Source organism: Scomber scombrus, chromosome 6 (assembly GCF_963691925.1).
Source record: "Scomber scombrus chromosome 6, fScoSco1.1, whole genome shotgun sequence".
Taxonomy (NCBI): domain Eukaryota; kingdom Metazoa; phylum Chordata; class Actinopteri; order Scombriformes; family Scombridae; genus Scomber; species Scomber scombrus.
The window spans coordinates 20,661,283-20,676,290 of NC_084975.1; the positions used below are offsets into that span (position 1 = coordinate 20,661,283).

Here is a 15,008-nt window from a genome sequence, read left to right on the forward strand (position 1 = left end):
CCTTTGGTGAAAATTAGAGATGCACTGATTGCAATTTTCTGGGTTGATTGCAGAGTTTTTTTTGCAGAGTCTGACCTGATTCTTTCTAAAAACCATAATTGACAACATACACAAACATTTTTGTCACTTTTCTTTGATGGAAAATTCAATTGTATTTGCTCTGCTATAGCTCCTGTTGTTTTGTGTGTGGCTGTAACGTTACTATACATGCCGCCGAGACTGATTGGGGTGGGTCACTGGTCATGGTCGATCAACTGAAAACTGTTTTCAATCAGCAGCTAATTGATCGGTGCATCTCTACAAGCAGCAAAGGACACTGTGATCACGCAGTCATCGTCTCTTAACTCCCAGATATCTCTAGATTTTTAACATTTTAATGTTGATTCAGTGGTTTTCTCATAGTTTCTGTAGATTTTATTTCATGACATGGACAGAAAATCATTATGAAAATTGGATGTCTTTGATTGGTGGCCGATTGATTGGTGCATCTCCACAGAAACTGATCCATTTAAGGGGCCGAATTCTTTAAAATATTGTTAAAGTCAGTACTAGTGAGTAGTATCATTGGTTGGCAGTGTCTGTGTGTGTGTGTGTGTGTGTGTGTGTGTGTGTGTGTGTGTGTGTGTGTGTGTGTGTGTGTGTGTGTGTGTGTGTGTGTGTGTGTGTGTGTGTGTGTGTGTGTGTGTGTGTGTGTGTGTGTGTGTGTGTGTGTGTGTGTGTGTGTGTGTGTGTAAGTTTATGAGAGTGAGTGAGTGAGTTTGTGTGTGCACTTCAGTCTTAATAAGGAACTTAAGTAAACAGGGAGCTTGATGTTGGAGCCTCCTCCCTGTTGGCTTTGGAAAAGTATACTAGAAATCCTCTCATTTGTCCTGCTAGACACACAGTTTCCCTGCCATGCGGCCCTCTACAGTACGTTACAAAACACTGAGTACAAAGAAAAACAGGCAGGCAGGAAAATGAGACATAGATAGATAGAGTGTTAACATGAAATGAATCAAGACAAGGTCAGATCCTGGTACATGGCTGCACTGTGGTCAGTTTGTTACACTGATGGTGGTCTTTGTGACTATAATGTGAACTCCTGGATATTATAGTCTTAAATGTTCATTGGCAATTTACTGTAGTGGTCCCAGTAATATTTGACATGATACCCTTTGAGTCAAAAAAACAAACTAGTTATTTCCACTCACATCTTGTGATGTTTGATTTCAAAAATAACTTATTTAAATTTTAATTATAACTATTCCAGTTATCTGTGACTCCCCCTGCTCTGTCATCTGTTTCTATTCGCGGATGTCTGTAAACATTCAGTCTCCTTCATATGTTTATGTAGGATTAGTATGCTAGGCTAACAGCCTGTCAGTTGTGTGACTGGGACGTCTTTCAGAACACATAGACACACCTGTATCCTGCCCAGCATGGTTCTGGTTCTGTTAAACTGGAAACGCCTTATTTTTTACACAGTGCTGTGCTAACAATGCTAAACATGCTAACTAGCTGTTAGTCACTGGTAAAACAGTAGCGTCTCTTTGGATCCGCAGGTTTGTGCTCCTGTCAGTGTTGGAGCCTCCATGTGAGACACTTTGATCGGTAAATGTGTGTTTTTTAAACTTAGAAATTCATGGATTATCCCAAAAACAACAAGAGTCTGTAGTTTAATATGTTAGTCAAGAGTAGACTTTATGATAACACTGATTTATGCTCAGTTAGGTTCTAGGGAATCAATGACTGTTAGTAAATGTTGTTTTTGTGCTCTATCGTCACTTACAGGAAACTGATCATTTCACCAATGTTACATCTGAATACATCTTGTGGACTTTGTAATGACTCAGTATTCAGGCAGATGTGACTGTGTTGTTGTGAACTGATTACACACGTGTGCTGTGCAGGTCAGCATTGACATCTGAAGTAAACATTGGCTTCTTTGCTGAATTAAGTCCATCAGAGACGAGTTGCGCAACATGTTTTCATTTTGTTAGACTTTCACTGACGCTCACACTGGTCTGCACCTAACCGTGTGTGTGTGTTCTTAAAGTTATAAATTGCTTTGCTGAATTAGACAGACGACTGGTTTGGTGGCCGAGAAAACAAAACAACACAACAAATGTTCTGAGTAACTGAATTAGTCGTTGCCAAGCTTTACTTTAGTGTAGCTTAACGTTGGTGTTGGAACAGGGCAACAAACTATAAGAAAAAGTAACTATAGCTATATGAACTTATTTCAGTTAATATTTAATTAATATTATATGTTATGTACTTAATATACTTCAAATTGTAATTCTTTGAGTTGATATTGTAATGCTGCTGCTATGTCCTAGAAGAGGAATCCCTCCACTTCTGCTCTTTCAGGGATTTCTCCCTTCAAGGTTTTTTGTGCAGTTGTTCTAAAACTGAATCAAGGGGCTGTAGATACAGAATACAGCATTTTAAGATTATAAACCCCTCTGAGATCAGCGTGTGATTTTGCACTAGAGAAATAAAATGGACTTGATACTAATAATTTTAAAGCACAGCTACATCAGTTTTCCTTTTACAAATGTTAATGAACTAAATCAAAATCCCCACAGTCTCCTCTCTTCTTACCTGTCGTATTTGTCGGCTGTTATTTGTACACAGACCTCCATAAAGACACCAGCTGTGGTTACCCAGGAGATCTGTGACGTAACTCTGAGCTCTGTGTTTGCTGAATATTGCAGTTTTACAGTCGACGTCAGTGCCAAATTGTAGGCTGGCAGTTGTCATGTGACAGACTGTGACTCACCATGCGGTGGACGTGTTGTAGGGCAGGAGTGTGGGGCTGTGGCTCTCCCCTCGGAGGCTGTGTCTGGGCTGGTAGTGGCTGGGCACCATGGGCTGAGCTTGAGCCTGGGCTTCGCTCTCCTCTGGCATGGACCTGTGCCACTGACTCCGAGCCTTCTTCAGCCAGCGTCCTCCCAGACCCCATTTCTCCAGGTAAACCCGGCACAGCTCGTAGTTTATGGCTGAGTAGTAGAGAAAGTCCAGAGCCAGCAGCACCATGACGAAGAAGCCGTAGATCCACACTCCGACCAGGGCTGTGTAGTTACTGCGGGATAGACAGACTTGGAGTGTTAGCACAGTGTGATCTGAGTAAGACAATGATAAACACTCTCCACATGCTCACTCACTGCTGTCCAGAAGCCCTTAAACTGGGCTCTTAACTCCTAATAACCAAGAAGGAGCTGCCAGGTGTGAATGTTTGCTGTTCGTGTGGTGAAAGACCAAAGACATTTATCAAATCCTCCCTTGATAGATACCAGTTAAATATATAAACTTGTTTTATATATATATATATATGTATATATGTACACCCTCCATCTGTTCTTTTTAAATACGCTTCTTAAATTGGACAAAGGATTTCATTATCATCAGACTTTTTAATCCATCTCTTCTTGGCTCCTCCACAGTGCTCCTCGTTTTCACCTCTCATAAAAATGTTTTAACGTGTTACATGATCCAGCTGAATTTATGTGGGGCACATTTGAACTTTATTTTAGTCCACCCACATCTGTAAAGTGCAGCAAGGTAAATGAGCTGATATAGCTTCCTTAGAGATTTGAGAAGCAGCATTTGCCAAAACAGGGGTACGAAGTACACTTGGTGTGATATCTTTCCTTCTCTTGTTCCAAGCACTACACATTTGTATATTTGCACATTTGTGTGTTTCAATACTGTATAATTTGTTGATTTTTAAAATGATTTTTTACATCTACCCTTGATTTTATTATTGATTTTTATTATTTTTATTCCTGCTGCTGTAAAAAAGACATTTCTCCCTGGAGATTAATAGCCAACCGCCCAACCACCCTTCCCTCCCTTCCTCCCTCCATTCATATGGAGCGGAGGATATTTAGTTGAGGAATATCACACAAATAGAAAGTGATTCAGTCTCATCAGGAAACTTCTATTAGACTAAATGAAAAAAAATTCTTCTGACTTCGAGAGACAGAGATGACAGAATATAAATATGAAATAGAGATTTATTTGGAGGTAAAACCATCTTTTATGTCATTAAACTTGCTATTTGTTCGATTGCAGCGCTTCAAATTCAGTATATCAAGTGAATTCACTTCTGTCTGAATATGATGTGGCCTTGGGGGTATTTATCTGAATAAATGGCTTTAAAACGAACATCCGTGATACTCAAATGAACATCAAGGCAGGTGAAAACAACTACTTTATTCAAACTTCAATGTCTCCTTAACCTTTCCTCACCGCTGTGTTGGAGACATTTACATTTTATATCCATTTTATGTCTACTGTGGTAACCTCAGGACGCTACAGGCTTTCCATGCAGGGCTGCATTTACTTTAAGTTAACCTGAGGGAAAACAAACAAGAATATATGCTCAGTCCTTGGAGGGATTGATAATGAACACACAACTAATATTATTCAGTATTTAACACAGCTTCCTCCTAAAATGAAATCAGATGCTCTTGATTATCTGTCAAAGTTTTATAGCTTTTCCCGTTGCTTTTAAGTCTCGTATAACTCTTTCACGTCTTAAGTTAATTATACAGTCCTGGCAGGCCACCAGGCCATAAAAACCTTTTTTTTTTAAATACCAAAAATAATGCCAAATATCCATTAATTCATAAATCAATAGTGTTTGGGGTGTTTCTGTGCAGCGCTGCTCTGAAAGGTGAGTCGACCTCTGTGTTGTTACCTGGGTAGCTCCTTTTAAGGAATAGGATACTTTGTGTTGCGTGTGTGATACGAGTGTGTGGTTAAGTGTGTGAAAAGTGACGGTGAGTGTAGTAGAGGATAAAGTTAGCAGTAGGTCGTCAGCCTGGTGGTGAATGTATGGTATAGACGACAATATGTGCTGGAATAGTAAAGCCTGACGATTCTAAACAAAGAATAGAGAAATTGTGCAGCTGTTGAATCTCTCCCCAATTTTGTTCAATGCATCCCCCCCTCGTCACTGCCACCAACACCCCAAAGCAGTCAACATAAGGGAAACACTGATAGGACAATATGCTGTAATGCATTGACCCGTGAAACCCTCAGAGACTAAATGCCTTCAACTGCAGTAAATCTGAAACAACACTTTCACCATGCAGGGTGAAGAGCAGAAAGCAGAATTATGGCCCGTTTAACTCAGTTGGCCAGTGGTAAATATCAAGCCAGCAGTCGTCTCGCCCTGTGAGCCAGGATGAAAGAGCGGTCCAACAGGCCATCTGACAATTAAATGAAATATCATGACCTGCTGCAGGGCAGTATGTACCGTCCACGGCAGAGGCATGCTGGGAGGGCATTAGTACAGATAGCTGTGTTTTTGTCACCCAGTTCTCCCACTGAGAGCTCCTACAGAACAAGAGGCTCATTTTTCTGTCCTTTACTCAGCTTAAATCTGCTTATTCTGCAAGAGAAGCCTTCAGGTTTATTTTCTCCTCTGTGAAAATATATTGTAATATCTTTATACTTCTAGCGCAGTTTATTCATAATAATACTACAAAGTGTACTACAGTTCATTTCATGAGTTTCTATGATTTAGTCTCGGTTACTGTAGTGATACTTGATATAATAAAGGGCAGTGAACATCTGCCTTGATGAGCTCTCATGAGAAAACGTCCCACTCACAACACAACTGCTTCCAGCTTCTGCTCTCCTCTGTGGTGGTTTTGAGTCCCTCTGTAGGTGTTCATCAATGTTACTGATCCTTCTGCAAGAGGCAAATGGTGTCATTGAGAGTGATACTGCTGAGGGAGCCGTTTGATCTGAGGACTTGTTTGTTGAATATAACTCTACTTAAGATTCAGCACAACTTATTTTTCCCCTCTAACTGCTTCCACTAAGACGGTAATGTTTGTGTTCCTATTTGTTAGTTAGTTTGTGTTTTAGCAGGATATCTCCGAAACTACAAAACACATTTCAGTGTAAATTGGCTCAAAGAAGAACTAATTATTTTTTTGGTTGGATGGCGCCAAAATGTGGCGATTTATGAAGCACATCACATTGTGGCTCATTATTACTGAACCATAAAGCATAGAGGCAAATATCCTGCCTTATTCCTGCACTTCTAGTCCTGGCCATTTCCTCTTCAACAGATTAGATTATTTTGTTTGTTCCTATCCCAAACCTAATTTGGCACATATTTGGATGATGTCAACAGAACTGAATTTTTTAATTTTGGTTTTCATGTTACCTCGTTTATAGGAAATGTTTTATAAAAACTCTTGAATCCATTGCAAAATTGTGACCATATTTAGATGCAAGTGTGTTTTGAGTAGGGCTGGGTATCTAAACCGCTATATAAACCGAAACCAAGTTGTAGCTGCAGTCGATCCTTTTTGCACCCACCCAAAGCTCAAAAATATGACTATTTGTATGGACTTGCTCACAGCCAATCAACGCAAGCGTTCTTCGAATTAATGTAACGTGATTGGTCCACTGCCACAGCAGCTACTACCCGTCTGTGGTGGCGAAGTCGCAGTGAATTTGAGTTAGCGCGCTTAGCAGTTCAGCAGCCAAGATGCCCCATAAATGCTCTAAAGTGTGGCTACACCACACGCATACGCAATTTAATGCCTCTATTCACATGATGGGTATTGAATGAAGTGCTCAGTTGGTATCGGTATCACTTCAAAGGTACTGGTATCATAATTTTTTAAAATGATACCCAGACCTAGTTTTGAGCAGCTGGATTTTGTGGGATAAAGAGAAAATATATTGAAAACACACGATGATGATCATGATTTGGACATCCGTACCTCTTACTGAGGCCTCATGCCCGCTAGGGTCAGTTTACTAATCCATCCGTTTAGGTTTCTCCCAAAATCAACATGATTATCCATCATCATGTGTGTTTTGATCCAGATCCAGATGTGGATGGAAAACTTCCAAATGTTTTCTGTTATTAAAATGCAGATTTAAGGGATTTGGGAACTATGTTAGGCTCGCTCTGAATTCTTTCTACTTCATAATGAAATGACACATGAGTGCTTCTGTGCAGGGAACATCACAGCAGTCGTCAAGTATTATTGTGTAGCCTACGCTGTCAATAAATACACAAATAAAGTGAGCAAAAGGCCATCGTCGAGTGTTGTCAGCATCATCATCATCATTATTGTCTTTGCTGCTGTTTTTATTAGTGTAATTATCACTCACTTGTGCGCATAACCGTCAGAGGTGGTGGTGAGGTTGATCTGCATGACCATCTGAAACTCAGTCTCGTTGCAGCAGTACTTGAAGGCGGTGTTGTTGTGGTGGCAGCAGAACATGTAGGTCTTGTTGTCTGAGAGGCGTGGGCAGTGAAAGCCAAAGTGGTACCGCCCCTTGTGGTCAGAGTAGGGTTCACACACCCGGTAATGAGCCGAGAGAGCTGGAGAGTGGTGGGAAGACAAAGCGTTAGGTGTAAAAAAGCGCTCAGAAATCACTATTGAATATGACTCATCAACTTTGAGGCACAGTTCGTGTTCGTCTCCCTACTCACAGCTATCTAATATATCAAAATTGCCGCTGCCTTATCTTTATATTATTAGAATTATTGATTGAAAACTCTAAAGGAAAGACCTTTCAGCCTGCCGCAACCAAACTACAAAACAAGAATAATTAATGTTTTTTGTTTTCTTTGGAAGCCTCACACAACCAGAGAGGATGCCTGTAAAATTAATGAAGGACCAACAAACAAAAAATAAACACAGCGTGCTGGCAAAAATAATCAGATGATACTTGGACACATCAAATTTATATGTAATTAATACATGAGGTATATCTACAGAACCTTAGATGGACTCTCACAGAGGAGATACAAGCATTTTTTTTCTCTAAAATTAAAGAAGTAGATTTGCACCAGTGTCCTTGTTACATGTTAGTATACAACAACATGGCTACTCTGAAAGGTAGAATCACACAGAATGATGAAATCTAAAACTCATTAATTATATTTGGTACAAACAGTACTTGAGCTTATTCTGGGCTCCAGACTAACTTTCCTCACCACCAACCTGAAACCCTCCTATAAAACAATTTTAACCGTCCCAAAATCGAAATGTTGTTTCTTTACTTTATAAAGCAAGACAGATCTCATGTGTAGTTGTAGAAATAATTGTTATTAGTGTCTGTATGTTTCTTAGTATTCCCTGTTGTTAGTTTGCTTAGCTATGAGTCGGTAGTTTGTGCGTGATGAAAAATGAAGCTGTCTGCTGTGGTTCAAGCTCTGTTCTCTGCCTTGTTCATATTTTAGAGAATGTAATTAATATTTTCCTCATTAACTATGTATTATTCCACCACCTGCAATTCCTCCACTATTAATCAATATGTAATTTTTAATGATCTGACACACCTGATCTGTGGATTATCCGCAGTGCTGCCAAATATAACTGCAATCAGTGCACTGGTACGCATCACTACTGTCTACGAGCAATGTTTAATCAGTGTTAATGTTTAAATTACAATAAATAAAACAACAATACATTAAAATCATTTAAATGTATGTTTTAGTTAATATACTCACACAACGTGTTTGTGAGGTCCTGCCAGCCGTTTGTGACTGAGAGGATAGATGGACCGTTACTGCAGGAACATATCAGGTCTCGAGCTGCATAGCCAACCAGTGATAGTAACCATAGTAACAGCAACTCAGTGCTTGGTTTAGTTGGTTATTTTCTAAGCGATAGTTTAAAATAAATAAATGAATAATATATGTAAAATTGAATTTAAAATCTCTTTTGTCCCTGAGGCGTCCCGGGGAAGATGTTTGATCGTTTGTGATTTGTCCAGAACACATTTTCTACCGTCCCCGGGACAATGGGACGCCGTTAGTCTGGAGCTCTGTTATTTGTCATCTGTAGCTGTGCATTAATGTCCCTGCAGCTTCAGGAGAGGATAAATCTGTGCATCCTTGCTGTCACAAAGGATAAAAAACAAGATTGTTTTTGTTATAGAATCTGGTAAACAATAAACTTCTGCTTGAAACTGAAATCACAGAAATGAACTGTTAGAGCAGCTAAGACTCCATCTGATAATAAATCACCAATATGTCAGAGAAATGACCGAGACATAGTGCGTGTCAGTTTATGAGGCTGATGATGGTTAATACTCATCACAACAGACCAGGACAAACCTACTTGTTCAACACCCTGATATCTATTCAGTATCAGTTTCTCAGCATCCTCTCAGTCTCTATTACTAGGAAGACCGAAAATGAAGGATCTGGTTCTGGAGACAGACGTTGTTAGCTGCATAGTGCTGATACAGTACAGAAACTGCACAGAAACATGTGTGTTCATTCTGTACATTTACAGAGCGAGGGCTGTTTTTGTTGTTTCCCTCGTTCACACTCAAAATGAAACAGCTAGCTAACTGTGAAGAGAGACTTGTTGAATTTGTTTCCAGAATCACTGACTTTACCTTAAATTGATTTGTCTTTGTGCTGTGTGTTTCATTTCATCAGTGAAGCCTAAAAATCAGTTTTCGGTAAAAGAGTTGTTACTATGATTCAATTCAATCTCCACTTACACTGTCGGGCTGATAAAAGTCTTTCAGTAATTTCAGGCGGGGACAGATCAGCATTTGAAAGCAGAGAGCCCCTTTCAGGTTATAACCGGTTTGGTGTGGCAGCTTTGTTCCCCTCTACAACCTTAATTTTTACTGAGAACAGAATGAGGTGAAGGACGGGAGGATGGGAAGTCACATATGATATAAGTCACATTAAAGAGGGGGTCAGCAGTTGTAGGGAGGAGGGCCGTGACGATATCTCGTGCCACGACAAAAGACGACCAGTTTTCTATCGCTCATTTGCACATCATGTCACGTTGTGGATCAATTAACCTTGTTGCGGTAGGCACTCGTTCTAGTTTATGAACTAGCAGCTTCTACATGCTGAGAAGATCTCACAGTCAGTAGTAGGAGATGAGGAGAGGAGCAGGTTGACCTCAGGTCTCTACACTGAAAGCCTGAGGTAGGAGGAGGGGAGGAATCTAGCGCATCATGTTAGCTTAATGATGCAAAAAAGTAAAATTAGTCACACTACCAAATTTAAACACAATTTATAAGTATGTTGTTCCACTTGTGTATTTGTGTGATATAGGATTTGTGTAATTTACTTTTATTTCTGCATTTTTTATAAGCATTTAAACTTGTAAAAAAATTGTATAAACTAGAATTGTTTCTATTCTCAATAATTAATTTTTTTTATTTGTGGTTGTATATAATTTTGGTATTTATGGTTGTTATTTCCATAAATACCAAAATGATCTTTCTATGAAATATCACATTTTGCATGTTGTGACTTTCAGTCAAATAAAAACTATTTGTTCAGTCATATATTTTGTCATTGATGTTTTCTTAAAAATAGTGATAAAATCTTGTCTTGTCTCATTCTCGTGACAGTATCGTGTATCGCCCGTCTCGTGAGCTGAGTGTATCGTCACAACCCTAGTAGGGAGGTGTGCTGACAATAAGGAGGCAGAGACCCATAAAACCCCCTAATGGTGCAAGACTTAAAGGTTGGATAAGACAGATTTCGGCCAAGTCTCTCAAATGAACAGCAGCTGCTTTTGGAAATGATACAGTTGTAAACCCACCCACCAGCTTAATTTCATTAACACCTCTTGAAATTTAGGATACAGTTAACAGCTTGGCTCTTGTATTACAGTTTGTTTACAGCCTGTGGTCTGAAAACAGAGAGGACTCTCTACCACTGCAGCAACAAGCAGCATCTGAGCATCAGTAAGCACTCACACATCATATTTATGTATTTATGACAGAAATCACGCTCACAGTGTTTTGTCTTTATTCTGAGACATAACAGAAAAATCATTGGTGTTGTATTTTGTTTTTCATTCAGTGTTCAGTAACAAACAAACAAAAGTCATGATTCACAAAGTAGCTTACATAATTTATTAATAAGCTGTAAATCCATTTCCTACTCCTTAATCTTTTACTAATTGTGATGGACTTTCTGTGTACCTTTGTTACTCACACACAACAGAAACAGATGAATATGAGCGTCAGTCTTGACAGGACCCTTTGTTCATTTTGGAGCATCATAGATCATTCAGTGTTTCCTCATATTTGTTCTGCAGCTGCTGAATTATGAGTGGCACTGCGTAAATTTCATACGATCATTAATATCAATGGACTTCTAAAGATTTTTACTCACACACAGCGAGTGCAATATCACCCAACGTTATTGTGGGATTGTTTTGAGTTATTGACTAATGCATCAAATCCCAGAAACCTCCCTCTCCTCATTCTTTAAAGGACCAAGGGCTACACCAAAAGGCGTGAAAGGTGCTGTTATAACAGCAGCGTAGCTTCTTTAAGGAATGGGGCGGTGCGTCATGTGTGTGATTGAGCGAGTGTGAGAGAACGAGTGGCAGAAAGATGACGGTGAATGCGAGGGCGGCAGAGGAGGTTAGCAATAAACTGTCAATGTGGCAGTAAATGTACAGTTCAGGCTACAGTGTGTCAGTTATTAATAATAATAATAATAATAATAATAATAATAATGAAGCTTCTCAAGACCAAGAAAAGTATCGTCTGTTGTTTCCTCAACTGCTGGAAAAGTGAAACCTCAGGGAATTTTGAGTGTCCATTTTTCACTCTAATTTTGACATCTTATAGATATATAGATTTTTTATATTATCAGTATAGATAATTTAGGCCTATAAATTAATCAAAAACATACTTGGTAGTTAAATTGAATTATAAATTAATATATAATCATTAGTTGGAGCCATTCTATCAATAGTAAAACCTGACTATACAATCACCGATTTAAATCTCTACTCTATAGTATTCATTGTAAAACAGTTTTGTCTTTTTCTGGAAAGAAATCTAATCATTCTGTCAGCTAGCACAAAACAAATCTGTAAAAAATCTCTGATGTTTCCTTTTTTTTTTTTTTTTTTTTTTACTTCATCTCCAAAGTACAAGCAAACATCACTTTGCAAACATCAGTACATCTCCTATCAAGATGCAGAAATCCAGTTTGGAGAGTTTTATTTCTTTCTTCCTGACTGCCAAACAGTACAAAATCATTTTGACTCTGGCAGCCATCCAGAATTGATAGAAACATAGTTACATAAATAACTATTATTTGGAGTGGTTGCCTGAAAAGAGATCAAGGTTATATGCATATTTTGATGTATGTGAATTGGGAGAGATTCAGCTTTAATAAGATGGTCATTTACATCATTCACACTCTCGCTCAGTCATTCAGGGTTCACAGTTTATTTTAACCTGCTAAAGGCGACATGCTGCTGCTCACTGTTGGGTTGACTTCTCACTACGACAATGCATCCTCTTTCTGTCTCTTCGTACCTTCCAGTGTTATGATATGTGTGTACGCACCATGGCCTGTGTCACCATAAACTGTGTATTTTCCTTTATTTAGTTCATGGCACTCATGGCTAACTAAAGGACCCAAAAACTGGGTCTAACACACCATGAATAAACTGCTCCTAACATACATAATATTAACACACCCTGCAGCTCTTACACGAGTGTCTGGAGGCTCCTGTGATGATGGTAATATGAACTTTTGGAGACCAGACAGGCTCACAGATAAGCACACAGCAAAGTGAACAGACCTGCAGTGGACAGCAGGAGGAAGATGACTGTCAGGACATTGAAGGACTGCCGGCTGGTGATAGTCATCTTCTCGTCTTCATGTGGGAAGAAAGGGAGGGAGCGGGAGGGAGGGAGGGGGAGGAGCGGCTCGGGCTTTAGCTGGACGTGGGCATCCTCTGCTTGCTGACAGCTCCTCTCACATGGCTGCTGCTGCTGGGAGTCAGGACTCCTGATGGAAATAAGACAGGCACAGAGAGAGAAGATTAAGATATGTGATTTGGATTTCTTGTAGGTTCACCCTGCTGTGTGGACAGCTTGTCTGGCAGCGAGCGCCCACGAATTCTTCCGAAATCTGTCCTTTGGTTTACATAATGAGAAGGCTTTAATTGAAATTGGCACTGAGGCAACACTGGAGCTCACATGCAGAAAACAGCGATGTCGTGACTGTAGTTTCTCTGCTTTTATTAGAAGAAATGTGTGTGTATGATTCTCATATTACAGTCCTCAACAAAACCTCTAATGAAGAATTACAGAGCACTTATTCAAACATCAATCTAAAACACAAATATATTCAATTTACAAGGACAAAAAGAAAAAAGTGGAAAATTCTCACATTTAAGAAGCTGGAACCCCCAAATAACATCAATAATAACAAGCCTAATTGACCAGTTTGTGCTGATATGTAATATATAAAATAACTGAGCATGGTGGTAAAGCACAATGAGCGCATCGTCATTTTATTTTTTAAAGATTTTCTCTGGCATAGACGCCTTTATTTGAAAGTAGAGAGACAGGACATTACGGGAGAGAGAGGGGGGTGTGACATGCAGAAAGGTCCGCCGGCTGGGACTCGAAACGGGGTCCGCTGTGTACATAGCATGCGCTCTTAACCACTCGACCACCTGCACGCCCGCATCGTCATTTTAATAGCAGTGCACTAAAAGTTTGTTCTTAGAGAAACTGTCGCTGTTTGTACAGAATATTTAATGAAATTCACTGAACTTGCTCCTTCAGCACAGAGCAGTTTTGATTGCAGAGCTGCTGAAAAGCAGTTTGCTCGTAAATGATGGATCGTGGGAGTTTATGGATTCCTCTTATTCCCCCTCACCTGGGTATCACTGTGCACTTACTGATAAACGCTCTGTCACAGCCATCTGTCCACTGATGATAAGTGAGATTAATGCAGCCGGATTGTTTTTGTTCTTTGGCAAATGTATTCCTTCAATAGTACCAGAGGAAATGAAACAAACGGTCCCTGTCCCTGAATTAGTTAAAGGTAATGTTTATGGTAATTTATTACTAAGTCTGTCAATGAAGCATTTGCATTTAGAAATGGTTTTACAAAGTTAATGAGAGGAACAACATGTTTTGGCTCACCCTCAGTGCCAAGTGGGGTGCTGAGAGAGCTCCACGTGGAGGCAGACTGGAAACAAAGGTCGATGGCAACAGTGAAGAGAAGAAAAAAGACGCAACCTAAAGCCATGAAAATACTTTCTCTGTGAAATTTCAGACATTCACCAAGTCAGAAATACTAAGGTGTTCATATTTTTTTTAGAGCAGCTATCTTTTAAATTGAAGTGACACAATGGTCGTCATAGCAGAGAGGAGATGATGAAGTTGAATTAGTCATTTCTAAGAGATCAATAATGAACTACCTTTTAATAAAATAATAAAAAAAGTGACTGCATATACAGATTGAACACTGGTAGCGATATTTATTTGATATTTGTGCAATACCAGCAGTGTTGTGGAGGCACTCTTAAGACATTGGTTTTAGAAAGTCAGATGATGCACATCTCCCAATAAGAGATCTTCACGTCCAAAATGTTTGACCTGATCTAAAACAGACCATTATAAAACCTTTCTAAACCCAAGCATGCATAAATAATATTTTCAGTGGCAGAGAGGCTAACAGGAAACAAGGGGAGAGAGAAATGGGTATGACATGCAATAAAGGTCCCGTACCAGACTCAAACCAGGGACATTGCAGGTATGTATCATGTTGGCTACGAGGGCGCTCCAATTCTATTTAGATTTGAATTGACCAAAGAAAAATGTGCCACCAAATTACGAGCAGCTGCAGTTGAATAGAGCAGCAGAGTCCTATTTCTCATCAAAATCACATTCTTCTCCTATGATGCATCCAGTCTGCTTGGATCCATTTGGATATTACTGATATTGGCACAGTACAGCACATACTGGTCTTTACTCTTGTTGTGATGCAGCTCCTCACTGGTTAGCAATATGCTATCTTGCTACATGAATGTGAAGTCAAGCGTTACAGAAAAAGAAAATGTTTCTGTTTAATTGAACCTCTGTAGATAAACAAACGTACTGGCGGAGTCGTGCAAACGCTGCGGAGAATCCCATTCCTGCTCCTGTTTTATTGCTCCACCTATTACCATGTTTTCTACTGTGGCTCAAACACAAGGAGCTGATGGATGCACATATACAAAACCATTAATATGGAC

The 15,008-nt window shown here is 39.5% G+C and overlaps 1 protein-coding gene across 1 annotated transcript; it reads right to left on the minus strand.

The window, feature by feature from the left end:
- Nucleotides 1-2,757: 2,757 nt before the first annotated feature.
- shisal1b (shisa like 1b) lies at nucleotides 2,758-12,691 on the minus strand. The gene is made up of 3 exons (XM_062421360.1): nucleotides 12,558-12,691; nucleotides 7,129-7,342; nucleotides 2,758-3,064 (listed from the first exon to the last, which is right to left on the minus strand). Exons 1-3 carry the CDS (start codon nucleotides 12,622-12,624, stop codon nucleotides 2,758-2,760), a joined length of 588 nt encoding a protein of 195 aa, XP_062277344.1. The 5' UTR covers nucleotides 12,625-12,691.
- Nucleotides 12,692-15,008: the final 2,317 nt, after the last annotated feature.